The 19142-nt window shown below is 39.1% G+C and overlaps 1 protein-coding gene and 1 long non-coding RNA gene across 2 annotated transcripts; both read left to right on the top strand.

The window, feature by feature from the left end:
* Positions 1-4730: 4730 nt before the first annotated feature.
* On the top strand, positions 4731-15775 carry LOC307015935. Its single transcript, XR_013801682.1, has 4 exons — positions 4731-5131; positions 6007-6119; positions 14375-14467; positions 14752-15775. It is a non-coding gene; the product is annotated as an uncharacterized lncRNA (long non-coding RNA).
* Positions 8918-13265, top strand: LOC307042810 (uncharacterized protein). The gene is made up of 5 exons (XM_079686954.1): positions 8918-9883; positions 10599-11180; positions 11270-11413; positions 11724-11979; positions 12206-13265. Exons 1-5 carry the CDS (start codon positions 9179-9181, stop codon positions 12865-12867), a joined length of 2349 nt encoding a protein of 782 aa, XP_079543080.1. The 5' UTR covers positions 8918-9178; the 3' UTR covers positions 12868-13265.
* Positions 15776-19142: the final 3367 nt, after the last annotated feature.

Genomic DNA, 19142 nt, shown 5'->3' on the forward strand with positions numbered 1-19142 from the left:
CATGAATGAATCTAATAAATGTGAAGTTGTTGCGATTCATGCAAACCATACATGTTTTCATCACGTTCATCTTGGAAACATGAAATTATTACGTTGAAAATACATGTTACATTTTATTTGATGTAAAAGCCAGCCAAAGTCCTTTTTTTGAGTGTTGACGTCATGACGTCACACGCACGTTAGATGAGAGAAACTTGATTGATTTGCTTTCACTGATAACAAAATAGCAAGTCAAATCAACGAACAAAAAAATCACATGAATGCAACCCACAAAAGTACATTGGAATCTCTAAAGCATAAATCTGAATCAGATTTATTAAATGCATTAAGTTACTTCAACTACTATCAAGTACACTTTTTAGAGTGTACCACAAAATGGTTCTGAGACTTATTCAGAAATGTATACAAAGGTTCATCACAAACACTGCAGCATTTTCTGCTTCTATTTCATTGCATGCTTCAGAATAGATATATATATATTGATATATAGTGCTTGTGAAGGAAGAGGGGACACATATATATATATGAAAACAAGAGGGACATAATATCACAAAACAATTAATGATGATGATTATTTCAGCCATATGTATAATAGTGTTAATATCTATGAGATTTAAAGTAATAATAATAATTCCCTGCAAAAGCACTAATTACAATACAATAATGGCAAAAATAGCAATTCGATATATAGTACAAATCAATCATTGTCATGTGAAGCAAGGAATGGTTGGACCCAAATGCGGAGACAGCAGAAAACTTAACAAAAATGTATATTTAACAGGCAGAACAGGAACTCAAGTAACAACAATCAACACGGAAAAAAACAGAACTTCATGACATAGACAAACAAGGAACCGACAAGAACAGGACAGAAAACCAGGACTTATATACTAACAGGGTGACGAGGGGATGAAGTGCAAGTGGACACACAACACAGTGTGTAGCTGTGATGGAGATATTTTCGGTTTAGCTGAATGCCATGGCACACATGTATGACATACATCCCAGGTCTTAGAACACCAAATGGATAACTTTATAAGTTTAAAAAATAATAATAAACGAACCTGAAAACGTGATCAATTCCCAATTATGCATTTTCACGAGAATTTTACATTATCCGTTGCTAGGTTTTAGATTATCAGTAGGTAAAAGTGGTATCACAATTAGTCAGTCGGAATATTTTATTACATTATGCCCAGGTACTCACAAGAACATATCCTAGATGTCTGAGAACATCCAGAGAATACATTATAAACTTAATTTTAGCCTCTTCACCTCATTGGAGTCAAGAATTACTGTCAAGCTCACCAAGAAACAGCATCGCTTATGAAGACTGAATGAAAATGGATAGATACATGTTGAAAAGCATTGTAATTAGTAAAAGAAACAAGAGCATTTTTTAAACTTCATGCAGATATTAATAGCATTTCAAGCTGTGCATGTTCTCAGGCAGCAATGCATAGTGCATTTATCTATAGCTTTTTTCTTTTCTTTCCTACAGTATGTGCTTATGTACCATGGGACTAATGAACAATGTTAAACTCAGGGATATGTTTTGTAATATATCAATGTCAACACATTATGTTTTCTTTAAAAAAACATTTAGTGGCTATTATTGAATTTCCCCATGAGGTCTGGACTGTTATTTGTCAAAAACACATCCCAATGGATGACTATATAAAGCCCAGTCACCGTGGCAAAGTGCAGACCACAAGCGGGCTAGTAACTGTCACAACATCAATGAGAGAGACCATTGTTTAAACTAAGTAATTTATTTAAGGAAAATTCACTTGAATACTACAACATAAAAACATAGGTACACACATATATACACTGCACACTAGAAAAATATGCAAAGTAGTAGTTTAAAAAAAGGCAATTAGTGTGAGTTCAAAGGGCAAAGCCTGCGGGGGGGCCGCTGTGAAATATGTGTCATGTCCGTGACAAAATCAGACAACATTCAATGTTGCCATGAATGACAGTATATTTTGGATGACGTCCAGTCCAAGATCTCCTCTACGACCAGCAAGAGGATCAAACTGTGCGGTGAGTTGCTCCATGTCCTCATCGCTTAGCAGGTGCTGGTTTCGAGGTATGGTGACCCTCTCTGGCCAGTCCAATGCAACATCCCCTGCATCAGCTCCACCCTCTCTTTCTGGCTCCTCCTGAGCATCTCCTTGTCCTCCACCAAAGAGGCTCTGCATGGCAGAAGTGGTCTGGCCCTGCCGTTCCAGGCAACCTTGGAGAAAAAGTTGTATGGGACTCTGGTGTCTTTCGGTCCTCAACCCATGATTGTTCCACTGGTCCAAAAAACCCTGTAGGTCATGGTTTATGCGTGGGAGATAGACATAATGCAGGGCCCACATGTGCATTTCATTGTCTACGTCTATTAAGCCTTCACTTGTTGAAGAGGTCATAATAGACATTGCTCACACCTCGCCACAGGTCACCCCGAGCCGTTCTATTCTCTGGTTGTGAGTGCTTCTTCCACGGAGAGCACTGCCTCTGTGAGAGCCTCTGAAGATGTTCATCATTAGGCAGACAGCGTTGTTTTCGCCCCCATGGTCGGTTCTGACCCTCGAGGGCACACCATACTTGGCCACCGCGTCCATGAAGCTCGCCATCACGGTAGTGCTCCTGTTGTTGTCTGAGGCCCGGAGGAAGACGACCAGGCGGCTATACCATGAATGACCATGAATGACTATCACACTTATTAATTTATTAATGTGTTTAATAAATTCTGGCTAGGACAACCACACAAACGGCAGCAACTTTCCCTCTGCTTCATTCTTTTCTCCTGTTCAACAGGCTTATTATCTGATTACCAGCTCTGATTCACTTATAAATTATATCCGTTTTCTTCAGAATCAGAATCTGTGTATTCACACTTCCTTTCTAAAACGGAACAAAGAACACAGTGCCCCTTTCACACCAACGCGGTTCCCGTTCTAGCTCCGTGCTAGTGCTCTTTTGGTTCGGAACCGGTTCTTCTTTTCCGCCCCCAGTTCCATCCCCTGAAGACAAGGCATGTGTCATAGTAGAAATGTGCAGCCCAATGAAAGAAGGAAGCATAAAGCTTGTCAATTTCTATAACCCGTGTAAAAATCTTCACATTGAAACTTGACAGACAATAGCAGGGACGGCTCACAGAAGGGAAGTATGGTGTGGTGACTTTAATGCTCACAACAGCCTATGGCAGGGGTCTGCAACCTTTTTGACCAAAAGAGCCATTTTGCTCCTTTTTCTAAAACATTTTTTTGTCTGGAGCCGCAAAACATATTTCATAGCTAATAAAGTTGTATTTATTGTTATGTCAGACAAAAACTACAGTTTTTTTTGCATTTATTAGGCTATTTACAACATTATATAAAACTGTTAGCCTCTAATAAGAAACAAAGAACTCCTATAAGGAGAATTAAAAAATAATAGACAGGCCTACCTTAAAATAAATTAAACACAGCACTTGGGGAATCCTCTGCACATTTGAAGGAAAAAAAAATATTAAAATGGGCCCACTTTGAAATAAATAAAACATATAGCTGCACCCTAAAAAGAGTTCAAGGTAGGGTAGGTAAGAATGGAGAAACCAGCTTGAGTGCGCTAGAATTTGAAAATACACAACCGGAAAAAATATGCCTCTTCCTTCAGACTTTCTTACAGAGTCCCTCCTCCAACATACACGAACGTGCATCATCAATGAGGCCACGAGATAAGTTTGTGCACAGATTGAAGGCTGACAGGCAGTTAGGCCATCCAGTTATTTTAGCCGGGCCGGCTAAAATGATTGGTCGTGCTTAATACAGCGCTACGGCTTCCAGAGATTAATTTTAGTATGTATTTATTGTCAAAGCATTTAATATATTCATTGCTATCGGGACGTTAAGAGCATTCCATGGAATATAACAAAAAGTGTTTTCTGAAATAAATTAAATACCCCATTGAATTATGACTGAAGATCGTCAGCTGTCTTCCTCTCCCGTGTTGTTCCTCGATGCGTAAAGGCTGCAGCACCTTTGACAACTTCTCTATACATATCAAACATACCGGTAAACCAGCATCGTTTGCTTTGAAGGCATATAACTCTTTCCACACAAAATGAAATCCTGTGTTCCTCCGGTACTTTTCTTTGATTTATCCATAGTTCGCTCATCGAGCCGGGGGTCAGGTTATTCGCCTCCAAGAAAAGGCGCTCGCGCGGGACCGTAGCAGGATGTGACGCATATTTTAGTTGATCTAATTAAAACCGTTTTTTTTAAATTTATGTGTCACAGTATCACCTCAAAATACAAGATATGAAACATTTTCAACCATGCAACAAAATATAAATAGTCCTACAAATACTTTTATTTTATTTCCTTCTTATTTTTGTCTAAACTCAAGGGAGCCAGAGCAGAGGGTTTAAAGGGCCGCATGCGGCCCGTGGGTTGCCGACCCCTGGCCTATGGGGAAGCAGTCAAACAGACAGTAATGGGGATGTTTTAGAAGAAAGAGAAAAGATCATTGTTTTTGCTTTAATGATGGACAAAAAACAAGAATAGACATGAATAGGGGGACACAATCATGTTTGGACCTCACACTTGTGACGGATAGTTTAGCTAAATCGTGTGAATGCTATGTAAAAAGTGACTGTACCATAGGAAGTGATCCTTACCCAGTTCTCACTATCATCAACACAAATAGGAAGTGAGTATATTTTCCAGGTGGTGCTTTGGTAAAGCAGACTGGGAGAAATGTAGACTTTGCCGTAAGGAGTCAGCACAATTGTTAGCATTAGAAGGAAGTATAGAGGAGTGCTCAAATCAAATCACAATGCACATTAAAGAAGCAGCAAATAAAACTATACCAAAAAGAACAACAGAGGGTAGGAGGAAAGTGGTGCAGTGGTGGAATGAGGAATGTTTGCAGTTCATAAAGTCACCACTAGGAGTGCTAATGGTATTGTTATCTTGAAGTTCGCCGTTCTTAGCCTCACTTCCGGTTTACGATATCGCCACTTCCGGTTTAGCGTTCGAGAAACGGCATGGTCCAAGAGAAGAAGAAGAAAAGAAGAAGAAGAAGAAGAAGAAGAAGAAGACAACAGACACATGGCAGCAACTTTCCCTCTGCTTCATTCATTTCTCCTGTTCATCAGGTTAGTAGTGTGTACTGTGTACACAGATTATGTCATATTTCGATGTAAGAAGTGTCTTTGAAACTGTTTTATGTGTAGTTTAATGTCATTCTGTGAGCTACGCCATTAGCGTGTGGCTAATGGCGTCCGCTAGCTTCTTTAACACAGGCTGTTGCTCCCTGAATAATGTAGCTCTACTATGTTACTATGTGTATGAGTCCCGTGCACTAGTCTGGCTTATATTTCAAGTTTATTCTGTTTGTATAAATATGTGAAATGCTGGTCTGAGGTCATAATTGTTCATATTATTTAAATGCTAAAGCGCTAATGCTATGCTAATATTGTGCCTGTACAACAGCCATGTTAAAGTGAGTACAGTCATGTACTGTGTGTGTTATCTGTTATCACTGTATTATACTGTAAATGAAAAAGGCTTTAATCCTTCATGAAAGTCATATTATGGCATGTGGATTTATGTCCATTTTTGATTAGAAAAGGAAATATGTCAGACATAGTTTATTTTTGCTAAATGTATTTTTACATTCTCAGTTAGCTTCAGGCCTCACTGAGGAGAAGTATTGAGTTAGAAAGCTGGTGAAGCCATTTCCTTATATTCTGTTTGCACAGATAATAAACCTGGTTGGCAAGAAGGAAGTCATATTAAGCGCTTTGAGCACCAGGAAAAGCGCTTTATAAATGTAATGTATTATTATATTCATTCGACCACACAACGCAGAGATACATGTGGCGTCAAACGAGAGAATGATTAGATAAATAGAGAAAACGGATATAATTTGTAAGTGAATTTATTAATGTGTTTAAGAAATTCTGCCTAGGACAACCACACAAACGGCAGCAACTTTCCCTCTGCTTCATTCTTTTCTCCTGTTCAACAGGCTTATCTGATTACCAGCTCTGCACAGCGGACTTGTAACACTAGCAGCAGTGGAGATGGAGCATCAGAACCTGGAGAATACAGCAACAACAACAATGATCGATTTGAAGATAGGTAAATGTAAATATTACAGTAATAGTGTACTTTCATTGTGTGGGTGTAACATACAGGGATGCAAACTTGTCACCTTTCGGCGAAATTTGCCGTTTTGAATCCAAAATAGGTCGTTTGTGTGATTCATGTAGATCTGCAATAAAAATATTTTTGGGGTCTGGGACCCGCAGTAATCTGCGGCCGCGAGCTGTTATGTGCCATCATGACATGCATGGTGTTCTTTTTTAATATTTATAATGAAGCGGCCTACCAGCATGAGTCATGGCCAGATTCAAAGGTAGATATACTCAGACAAACATTAAAGAGCATCTTGCAGGTTTTTTTTTTTTCTACATTTATGCTTAAACTTGCTTGTAAATTACAATTAAAAAAGTGAATGCAGGATTTGATATGTTTTACGAGACATAAGGGCAGGAATTCAGAGGGAAAGGAGCAATTTCGAGCTCTGCTCTTAAAAACGGCTTTTTTTTAAGGTCATACGTCAAACGCGTCATATTACATCACGCAGGGGACACATCTCCGCTCTCTGACCGCGGGTAGAGTTGCGTTGAGTAGAGCGGTTGTGTTTTAAGGAGCTGGTATTTTTCGTGAGTTTTACATTGTATTTAACCATTTGTAATCATGGTGCAGTATTGTGTTTGTGCAGGTTGCACAAATACCAGCCTGTCAGGACATCGAGTCCACAGTAAAAAGGACCGGAGCTAGCGTTCGTTCCTGGGTGCGTTGTGCATCCACCTCCCTGCAGCACATACTCTCCACAGCTTTATCAGGAAACCGTATTACTTTTATCTCCCCCCCCCCTTTCGCTGCTCTCTCTCTCCCCCCTCCGGTACACGGCACCATAAGACATAGTGTGGAGTTGCATTACGTAACGCTGTGGTGGCTGTACTGCTCCAGCCATCTCCTTTGTGTTTGTTTGTTTCCCCCTGTCTGTGTTGTTTGTGTGTGCGTGGTGGCTGTCACTCCTGGCTCCCGGCTCAACCTCCACTCACCTGCTGCAATCAGCTGTGCACCCTCCCCGACTACACACCTGCTCTCCATCAAGCCATTTACAACGACATATCAACGGAGGCTCCACAACCTTTCTCCGCCAGATCGTCAAGTATCAGCCGTATCTCGCGTCTCTCCTCCGGTACACAGCACCGTAGTGTGGAGCGAGATACGGCTGATACTTGCGCATTAGTTTCTGTTATGGATCAGTATCAACAGTCCTGCCAGTAACGTTACTATTTAAAAAAAAAAAAGAATTAATTTTTTTTTTTTTTTTTTTTTAAATCGCGGTAGATTTGGTCAGTCTCACGACGGTATTGGGAAGTTTATTTACCGCGATATTCGGTATATCGTTACATCCCTAATCCTGATATATGATAGCTAACTTTACAATGTTGTGATGTGACGTTGGCGAACATTCTGTAGCTAACGCCGGTCACTCACCAAGATAGCTGCCCAGTTCTCCACTGGTTCTCCTCACACCACAGCTCAATTTCTCTCCGATGGCCGTTATTTCTTCTAATCCTTGGCTGCTCCTGGCTCCTAGCAGGCTCATAATTATAAGGTTGTGGTCCGTCATATGCATTTGAATATTCATGTTTAACTTCTTCTGTGTCGAAACTAGCATTGGGATCCATGTTTATTAATACGTTACACCGGCCGCTCTCCCCCTTGTGTCCCCCGTGTTACGTCACACGCGGGAGGTCACGTGCCGAGGCTTTTTTATGCGGAAGTGAACATTTCTTACAAAAACGACGCCAGATGTCACTGTAGTGTATATTTCTGTATATTTTTGGGAAAATCTAGTGTATTCATCATTTTCCTACACATTTATTCACAGGTGTCTCGAACCTGGAAGTTGCTCTTTAAGTATCAACTTGACCTTCTCTTAACTGAGGCTTGGTGGCCTGTAAACAGTATGAACAGGCGGGCTGCGTGTTTTCTATTGTAAATAAATAGATAAGACTATGAATTTGTATTTATTACCCGAGTAGAAATTCTGGTGTTAAACGTCAATTTAAGGACGGAGTAAGTGGACTTCTTTCATATTGACGAGCGACTTCTATTTTAATTTTCGAGTTCTATTGATAAAGATATTGTAAATGTAACTTTAGTTTACAACATTGTGTTATATATTTTTACATCACCAAAATGTTGACCACTGTCCTAAAATAAAGTATAGGCTTTGAATTTAAGTTTAATGTTTGATATATTTTGAATTGAAAGTTTAAAAAAATAAATAAAAATGTCATGGTATGAATTTGTAAATTGTATGTTTTCTGGTTGCTCATACAAAACAAATCATTACGGAGCTTTCAATACTCACAAATGTAGGAAGCATACCACTCATACACTTAATGATTTTAAGCCTGGAATTGTTGATGGGTATGATGTTTTAGAATCATTTGAAACGGGTAGGCTACTACTGATCAGTTGAATGATGATTTGCCATCTGAAGAACTTCCTGATGAAGAATACCCATTGGCTGACTATACAGTTGGGGGAATGCGGCTAATAACTCTTAAAAGATACATTCATGTACAAGGTCAGAATGAGTGTATATATATATATATATATATACAAAGTTTGTATGTATGTATGTATGTATATATATATATATGTATGTATATATATATATGTATGTATATATATATATGTATATATATATATATATATATATATATATATATATATATACAAAGTTTGTATGTATGTGTATATATATATATATATATATATATGTATATATGTATATATATCAGGGTGTCCGCGGGGTCTTAAAAAGTATTAAAAGTTGATAAATCAATTTAGCGAAAAATAAGGCTTTTAAAAAGTATTAAATTGCATTTTCCAAGGTATTACATTTTGTAGCTTGTTTGCAATAAGTATATAAATTATATTCTAAAGTTTGCCTGAATTTAATCATTGCGTAGGTGTATAGTGTGATTCTGTGTAGTTATTTTTTTTTTTCATCCCGTTGGATTTTACGTCATCTGAACAGGACATTGCACGCTCACTGATGACTGCTGCTTGATAGCGCGCGAAGGTCAGTTTACCCCGGTTACAACATGGGGAAATGCAAGTTTTCATCCAAATGGTTGGAGGATACGGAGTTCGAACCATGGCTGAGGCCCGTGTCTGGGAATAACCGTGAGGCCTACTGCTGCATGTGTCGGAAGGCGATTAGTGTTGCCTCGATGGGGATCAAAGCTGTCCGGTCCCACATGCTAAGTGCTAGCCACAAAGCCGCTGTGGGACGCAGACAGCAGGTCTCAATCGCGCATTTCTGCGTAACATCACCGCCCCCACCCCCTATCGCTGAAGCTACTACAGCTTCCGCCACTTCATCTAGCGCTACTGCTGACCTCCGAGTGATGCTGGGCGCCACTCCAACGCTGCAGGCAGAGGTTCTGTGGTGCCTCAACACCGTAATTAAACACCAATCCATCAATTCCAACGAAGGGATTTCCGATCTTTTCCGAGCTATGTTCCCAGATTCGGAAATAGCCAAGAAGTTCGCCTGTGGAAAAGACAAAACAGGGTACATAGTCCGATTCGGCTTGGCCCCTTACTTTAAAGAACAGCTCGTTAATAGCATCAACAAGGCTGGGCCGTTTGTGCTGATGTTTGACGAGAGCCTTAATCAAGCCACCAAGAAAAAACAGATGGACGTCCACATTCGTTATTGGGATGATGGCTGTGTACGGGCCAGGTATCTTGGGTCGCAATTTTTGGGACACGGAAGAGCCGAGGACTTGCTGCATCACATTAAAGTAAGTGTATCTCTAGTCTACTTGCATTTCATGTTTAGGGCCTGCCTGAGCCACGGGTCTTTTTTTCTTCAATCCCAGGTCTTTTTTTATTTTCAAAACATATATTATGAATATGAGTTATGTGCTTTGTAAACGACTGAATCTTTTGTTGCACACATGGCTATTTTTGGTAGATTTGGCATCTTTTCAGACGCTCTTAGGCAATTAGCGAGTATTATTTAAGATGCGACTAGAAACACATTTTTACGACAAAAGTTATTACCGGGGGAAATGCGAAAAATATACATAAAGATCTATTATATGGTAATTTAGCATGCTGCTCAGAGTAATCTCAATCAGCAGCAGCGCCGTATAGATAGAATAGATAGATTATATTATACGGCTCTGGTCAGCAGCAGCACAGCGTCTCTCCCTCTGGTGAGAGTGAGTTACTATGGTTACGGTAACGCTCTGTGTCTCTGTCGCCCTGAAACTTTCTCGCGATTCACAGTGGGAGGAGAGAACGGAGATACCACCAGTAATGTGTTTCAATTATAAAATGTAAGTTAATATTGCAATCTTGCTTCATGACATTTAAACACCAAATAAATGACTAATTTAAATGTTATGAGTGACAAACCTATAGTTGCACCTTACCGTGCATCTGAATGACCCTGTATTTCAAGAATACACTTTCAAGGATTGTTGTCATTAATTTATTACTGTTAATTCACAGGAATGTGGTGCACAACTGAAGATGAGGCAGCTTATGTCTGTCAGCATGGATGGACCCAACGTCAACTTCAAATTGGTGAATATTCTACAGAAAGAGCACGCAGAGCTCTATGGAGGTGCTCAGCTTGTCCTTGTTGGAAGCTGTGGCCTTCACACTCTCCACAACGCAGTAAAGGCCGGTTTTACGATGTGGCAGCTTGAAAGGCTCCTGAGAGCAATGCACTACCTCTTCCACAACGTTCCTGCGAGGAGAGAGGACTTCACCAGTCTGACAGGGTCCTCCTGCTTCCCACTACCATTCTGCGGCCACAGATGGGTTGAAAATGTCCGTGTGGCAGAGAGAGCGGTTGAAATTTGGCCGATGCTACAGAAGTACGTGGATGGTGTCAAAAACAAGAAGATCCCAAACCCTGCCACAGCCTCTTATGACACCATTGCGGCAGCACAAGGGGATCCACTCATCATAGCCAAGCTGCAGTTCTTCTTTGCGATATCCAGGACCTTCAGCCCCTTCCTGTTAAAATTTCAAACTGATGAACCAGTGATGCCCTTCTTAGCTAAAGACTTGGCTGAGTTACTGAAGGTAATAATAACAGTAATTAAACTGAATTTGATTAATCCACACTAATGGTTCTGTCATTGATTTCTTGTTATTTCTTTATAATATGGTAGAGTCTACTGAGACGGTTTGTGAAGAGTGAACTCCTAGAGGACATCACCCCCCTGAAGCTCACCAAAGTCGATGCAGCTGATGAGAAGAACTGGGTCTCCCCGATGAATGCTGACATAGGCCTTGGTGCTGAATCTGTCATCAAGGTAATTTTGATATATTTTCAGAGACGTACTGTATATGTATAGATCTATACAGTTATGGGCCTACTATGTCTTTGCTCTACCTGTACACTGATCCAGCCAGTTTAATATGATAAATTGACCTTTTTACCATTTTATTATGCTAATGAAGGGACATTTGTTAAAAAATTAAATGAACTTAGATTACATATTGTGTAGTTTCAAATAAATGTATATTGAAACTCATTTTGTCATTTCAATGAGAGGTTGATATAAACTTTATTTTGTAAATCATCCTTTCTGCACAATTTACAGTCTATGTATTATTTGTCAGGCACTTCAGAGCAAACCAGGAGGCAGAGTAGGTGAGCTTTCTGTGCTCACGTTCAGGAAAGAGTGCATGAAGGGCCTGGCTGCAATGGTCAAGAAAGTGCAGGAGAAAAGCCCCCTCAAATTTCCAGTCGTCAGTCACATTGCATGTTTGGATCCCACAAACATGAGCAGGGATCCAGAGTGGTGCATCAGAAAGATGAAGAGTGTAGTCGAAAGATTCCTGGAGGACAAGCAGTTGGCAGGAGGAGTTTCAGCTGGTAGGAACAAGTATTGTTTAGGGACAATAGAAGCTTGTGTGGATTTAATTATTACGCATTCTTGTTTAAATTTGTTTTAGGAAATCTACAATACACTGTGCTTTTTATGTGTACAGATGCTGCAAGCTATGTATCTCTCAAACAACGGATGAAGCAGATGACTGTGGAATGAAATATAATGACATATGAATAATTACTTCTTTCCTTTTCTCTGTCAATGTTGTAGGTGATGTGATCGTCCAGCAATTTAAAAGATTTCTGTCTGTTGAGGGTAGAGGTGAAGGCTTCCTCTCCTTCCAGCCATTTGAGCAGCGGCTCGATGTTTTCCTGCACGAAGCTCTCAGCACATACCCTGAGCTGCGGAGATTCTGCCAGAGCCTTCTACTTCTGTCCCATGGTCAAGCCACGGTTGAAAGGGGGTTCTCTGTCAACAAGGAGGTTGAAACTGTCAACCTCCTTGAAGAATCCCTGGAGGCACAAAGGTTGATCTGCGACCAGGTTAGTGTCTGTGGTGGCGTTCTAAAGGTGCCACTCACTAAGGAGCTCCTGGCTTCTGCAGCCTTCGCAAGATCAAGGTACAGGATTTACCTGGATCAACAACAGAAGAAGAGACAGAGTGCCACACAGAGCCTCAAGAGAAGAGCAGTTGAAGATGAGCTAGAACAGCTCAAAAAGAAAAGGAAGATCCTAAAAGAAGTGTGCGGTGTCCTTCAGAAAGATGCTGATCAACTTGCTGAGCAGGCTGAGGGAAAAGCTGGATCTTTAATGGCTCAACTGCTAACAAAGTCCAACACCCTCAGGAGGAGGCACAAAGAGAAATGCATTGAGCTGGAACAAACCGAAAAAGAGTGGGACAGCAAAGCAAATGAATTGAATCACATGCCATGATGGGTATTTGTGAACTCCTACATGGCATTACCCCGCTGAAGCTGACCAAAGTTTAATGTATATTTCATAGTACAACATTTTGTCATTTGTTTTGTTTATTGGTCAAATAATTTTTCTAATAAACCTTGCATTGGGTTGGTCACAAAATTCATTCTCTTGTGCTTTGTTCTATCTGAATTATGATAAGGAGTTATCATAAACGGTTTAGTTGTGCTATCTTACAATCAATACTGTATATAGTAAATGTGAGGTAAAGTGTGTCGCCAATGTTAGAACTTGAAGTGGCGATAAGGTCTTAAAATGTATGGAAAGGGTCTTAAAAAAAGTCTTAAAAGGTATTAAATTTGACTTCAGGATTCCTGTATATACCCTGTATATGTATATATATATATATATATATATATATATATGTGTATATACATACATACACATATATATGTATGTATGTATGTGTATATATGTATATACATACATACACATATATATGTATGTATGTATGTGTGTATAAGTGCATCCATACAAATGTGCAAACTGGATAAATCCACAAGAATGTAACTATTTACAAATGAAATTACAATTGAATTTCAAGAATCTGTAAATAAGGCTGTCTGTCCTCCTAAGCAAAGTAGTAAACATTGTATAAAGATACATAAAGTGAAAACTGGATACAAAATCCACAACCAATTACAAATTAAATTACAATTTCAAGAATTTGCAAATAAGGTGGTCTGTCCTCATGAGCAATGTAAACAACAGTATCATTTAGATACCGAAAGTACAATATATTGAACACTGTGCTGCTATCATTTCCCCCTAATGATAACCTGAGATGGTGAATTATAACTCACAATGAAATTTGTTCAGGAAAGTGGGTATAGAGTAGACATGTAGAACTAGATAAGCTTATGATAAGCCAGCCTTGTCTACTTATTAAGGAAAAGTGGGAGGTTCTTTTTAATGAACAGTAGTTTCTCTGATTTATCAGCCATAAGTCTGTTCCTCTTCTCATCAAGCACATGAGAGGCAGCGCTGAACAGTCCCCCGCTGTCAGTGCTTGTGATTTGATCTTACTCCGCATATTTGTCCGGGTGTTTAGTGGTGAAAGTCTTTGCAGTTACACCCCCTCGAGAAATGTCAGGTGAACACGTTTTACAAATCGCAATCCGCGCCTCTTTCTCTGATATTTTTAAATATCTCCGAGCGGCAGACAAGTTGGCTGTGAGCCAGCCGCGAGCATGGTCGCGCGCCGTTTTGCGTTTTGATTACGTCATCACAACAACACGTTAGTTTACCAACGTAACCCTGTTCTCTGACATTCGGTGACATTTTTTCGGCCGAAAGGGCCTTTTTAACCATTTTCGGCCGATAATTTTCGGCGGCCGAATATTCAGTGCATCCCTAATATATATATCTATCTATCTATCTATCTATCTATCTATGAAAAGATAGATACATATATATATATATATATATATATATATATATATATATATCTGTTCTTACTCAGACTGTGGACATCACCATCAGAAGAGAATGCATCCTCAAATCTCTAATGATCTACCTGGGTGAACCTGTTGACCATCTCATCAAAGAATTCCAGGCAAGACCTCCCACTCACTCACAAGAAGTTTGTTCATAAAAGAAAAATAACATATTTGTACTGCATGCAAATAACTGCTTGGTTAGAAAGCTAGTCATTTGTGATGACCTCCTGAGCTTTCCTCTTGGGCCGACTAAACTGAGAACTTGCCTTTTTTCATCTATCCACTATAATCTTGTATTTTTAAAAAGGTAGCAAACTTGGGGAAACTTTTGCGCCTCAGGCCTGTTGAACTACACTCTGTGGTCCTCATCCATTTCCCTTTTTGTTTGCATGATCTGCAGGAAGCTGAGGCTGGAGAACTGGAGCAGGCAACAATGGCAATCTTTGTCATTGGGAAAGAGGATCAGTTTCATCGACCCAAAGACGTCAAGGTTCTCATCGAAGGAACAGACGTCCTCAGCGGCTTGCCCTCGGTTTGCGACAGCTTTTGCCATGCTCTTCGGGCTCATATACGCACTGAACTTAAGATATCCGAAATAACTGCAATCCACTTTTGAAGTTGTGCAAAAAGTCCTGATGGAGCTTGAGGGGAAAAAGATGAGCCCAAAAGTGAATAGACTGAGAACCCAGCTGTTCATCCCAGACTAGACACTTTGTTGCACTCACTCAGTTACCATAGTTACATGGTAAGGTTTCTAAAACCAAGGTTTTATAATAATTATGCATTATAAAACATTTGCAAAAAAGTGTTGTGTTCAGAAGTTGCACTTACAGTATGACCGATTTTCACTGTAGAAGCATGTCTAATAATTTTCAGAGATTACATGTCTCACAGGCGCAAGTTGTCAGTGTTGCTTTAAAAAAGTGTGCAGTGGATAATAAGGACAAGTCTTTTTCCTAAGAGTTTGATGTTTGGAAGCGGCACATATTACTGCATTTTAACTGTGGTACTTATTAACATGTCTAAGATCAGGTAATGGCTGCCCCAGAGGCCAAAGCTGGTTGTGTGAACAACTTGTTTTTCATTCAAAAAAATTGAGTTAAAATATACAGATTGATCTGAAGAAATTGACTTTCATTGAGTCAATGTAAAATATTTCTCTACTCTAATTTTTGTTTGTTGATACAACGTTTTACTTTTATTAGTGTACCTTTCAGTTGCATTGCAGACTTATTTAAGAATAGGGTAGGAAATTGTAGAGTAAAATTAATATCTATCTTGTACACACACACTTTTCCTCTACTGATATGAGGAAACGTCAAAGAGAGGAAGATCGAGGGGACTAAAGTATTTCTTATTTTTCTACATGGACCTGAATGTATTCTTTATTCTGTGTATTTGTGCACTGAAATAAAAGTTTTTATAAAGTTTGTGATACATTTATTTGCAGTCACTTCATTATACGTTAAATGCATTTAATTCAAGCTAAGATACATTAGCTAGTTAGTGCTCTTATCTGTTTTCCTCCTTCAAAAAGCATTATAACCAGACTGTATCTTCAAACGATAAGTACCAGTTATAACTACTTGATTTTAGATAAACAATTGAAAAGACAAAATCAATCAGCTAATGTATTGAAAGACGAATCTTTATTTTAAGGTGCCTTTTCTTTAAACCTTCAGATGTGAGATATTAGTTATGCAGTAATAGTATTGACAATACAAAAATAATGAGCAACTTTAGTTGAGTTAACTTTATATTTCTTGTCTAAAAAGCATTTATTACACTCATTTTTCCCACTCATATTCACAGTGTGTACCAATTGAGACTATTTCCCGTCAGGTGTCATCTCTAACCGGAGTACTGTTTTGGATGAAGTGGCTCCATTACATTACAACATACATCAGATTCCCCAATAGCAGTACGTACAGCAAGTTGCATTACATAGATTGTTTTGAACACACCTTCAAAATAGCATTGTGATTATATTACTGGATGGAAACTGAAAGCACGGGAACATTAATAAACTACATAACAAAGTATGAATAACAATAATGAAGTTGTGACTGTAGATATGTTTATACTTTATATTATTTACTGTAAATGTTTAATTTAGATTTAATTATTGTGATTATTCTTTATATCTATCTATCTATATAAATCTCACAATGAACAGTTATGTTACAGGAACTTTTCATCAACAGATTGCTTTAGTCTGGCTTAACTCTTCACTGATTCGTTGCACACACTTTAAATGTACTGGCTATGCAAAACAGAAGGCGGGGCTCATTATTATATGAAAAACTGCGCGAAAATACGCCCGTATGTTCGCCCGTTTTTTTGCATGAACATACGGGCGTATTATGGCACCTTTGGCTTTGGCTGTTGTGATTAGAATCTGCTGCTAGCTGCTTAAGGGATATAAGAAGAAGATGTTTCTACAATAATGTGGAGGAGAGTCCTCTCCAGTCAGACTGAGAGGCTGATAACTACAGCTCAGTGATGTAAGGACTCTTGAGTGTTTGATAGTTAACTTTAGTCTAAGTTCAAACGGTTTGGTCACAATTTATGTAAACACATATTTCCAAAGCACTCCTTTATAATTATTGGGATGAACAGGTTTGAAATAATTCCAATGTATACTATAGGACAGTAACCAAAAAATATCCTTTAAAACTGGAGAGGTAAAAAAAAAAATGCATAAATAAATGTTAAGGTAAAATAAGATATGAATGAACAAGAGAGTCAAGAGACTGAAAACTCGTCTCTTTCGACTCCACCTGGTTGAATGTACTTTACAGTGAGTACATTCGACCAGGAAGATACAACCTTCGCTTTGGATAAAAGCGTCAGCTAAATGCAATGTGATGTAATGTAATGTAAGGATTTTGAACAACACAAATAAAATAAGTTATATTCATTTATTGTAGGTTATTGGTTAAGTTCACATACTTATTTGATTACATCCACTTGTCTAAGATGACAACAGAGACTTTCGACCCAAAACTAGCTGTTGACTTGTGGATGCAAGCAGATAATCGCAGACTCAACCAGAGAGAAAGAAGTAGGCCTACATCATCATGTCTGACAGTCAGGAGGGTAGTGATGACAGCTTGTAGGATTACTTGTCGTGCTAATGTTGCCTTGTGTTCACCTTTGCATGTGTGTTCTGTGTTCACCTCTGCATGTGTGTTCAGTGCTGTGTCTGGCAAATAAAGTCAAGACCCCCTCAAAAGTTACGGTTTATTTCATTTTAAGCACCAAGCAACATCTCCAGGTGCTCCTTTGAGAACCAGGGCAAAAAAGTTATGTGCACCCCTGAATATAAACACCTGTGTAATGGAACACAATGATGTCATCACTCCAACTGACATGCTCAGAGCAGCAGACTTCAGATAGCAGTGCGCTAACAGTCCAGCCGTGAAGACATCTACGGGACAGTTTGGAGATTTCTTCAAATGCCGTTGCCATGGCAACACAATGCTCGCCTTGAAACACGGTTTTCTCATAACTTCAGTGAAAATACTCCAAACAGCCCAGAACTTCACAGGTTTGGTAACGATGCCGCCATCAAAGCATCTAAGCGTATGGGGTGTCACCAAATGCCGTTGCCATGGCGACAGATCATTCGCCATCAAGTCAGTTCAGAAATTTGCAGTTCAAATATTCTGCTGCTTTTCCTTGCCTTTTTACTTTCTTTTCTTCTTTTATCACACATTCAAGCCCCCAGTGTTCATGTATCATTTCAATCTAAATTCTTCACTTTCTTCTTACACATTACATTTCAGCATAGCAGTTTAGCGTCAGCTTTTCAGCATAAAGCATTCCCAGTAGCAATTTCTTCAGGAATTGCATTCTCTAGTGCTACACACAAAATTCTTTATTATTCCGCCGGGTTATTTTGCGCCTCTTCTTTTCCCACATTGAACATCGCAGAAACTCCGTTCAAACATCAAAACATTCAGCTTGGTCGGGAATCGATGGCTATTACTTTTATCATTCATAACTTGAGATACATCCCATAATGCATCCCATTTTTAACCATTGAAGTCAATGGAGAACATCTTCAGACTTCAACAATCTTCATGCAACTTCAACTGCTAACTGCTCCTTCTTCAACTGCTAACTGCTCCTTCATACTTTCACTCAGAAACCTCATTCCAACTTTAAAACGTAACACATCTTTCTGACATTGTTCGTGTAACACAACTTTTAAATCTGATTGTTACTTTTAGGGATATTAAACATTGTTCAGACCTTGGTAAAGAGGCCTTATTCAGATTTTAGAGTGCGTGATGTCACAGCTATATGGAAGCAAACAAGAGACCGAAGTATTTGAATTTTATTAGACACCGAATATATAGCATTGAAAATAATTACTTTGAAAATCATGTATCTGAATGTTTTTGCTCCAAATTTACCTATGTGAAATAAAAATGTAAAAATTCAAGTGAAAAAAATTTGAATGTTCAAATTCAGATCCCAAAAATTTGCTGTATAAAATTCGATGTCCAAAATTGCGATGCAGCATCATCCGGGCTACTCAGACAGGATAAGCAATCGAGCCCTAATGCAATCAAACCGAGTTCTGGCCTATCAGAGCACGGCTTTGTCAGTCATGTGATCACAACAACCCGGGAGAAAAATGACGGAGAACAGTGGGGCTCGCCGCTCGGGTAAGTAGTCAGTTTGTGCTCTTTATTTTACAAGCAGTGAGGGCTCGACATAATTTGTATCTTACATTAGCTAGCTAAATGAGTGAAGTAGCCTTGTGCCTTGCTGTTAGCAAGC

Source organism: Notothenia rossii (genome assembly GCF_949606895.1).
Source record: "Notothenia rossii genome assembly, chromosome: 1".
Taxonomy (NCBI): Eukaryota; Metazoa; Chordata; class Actinopteri; order Perciformes; family Nototheniidae; genus Notothenia; species Notothenia rossii.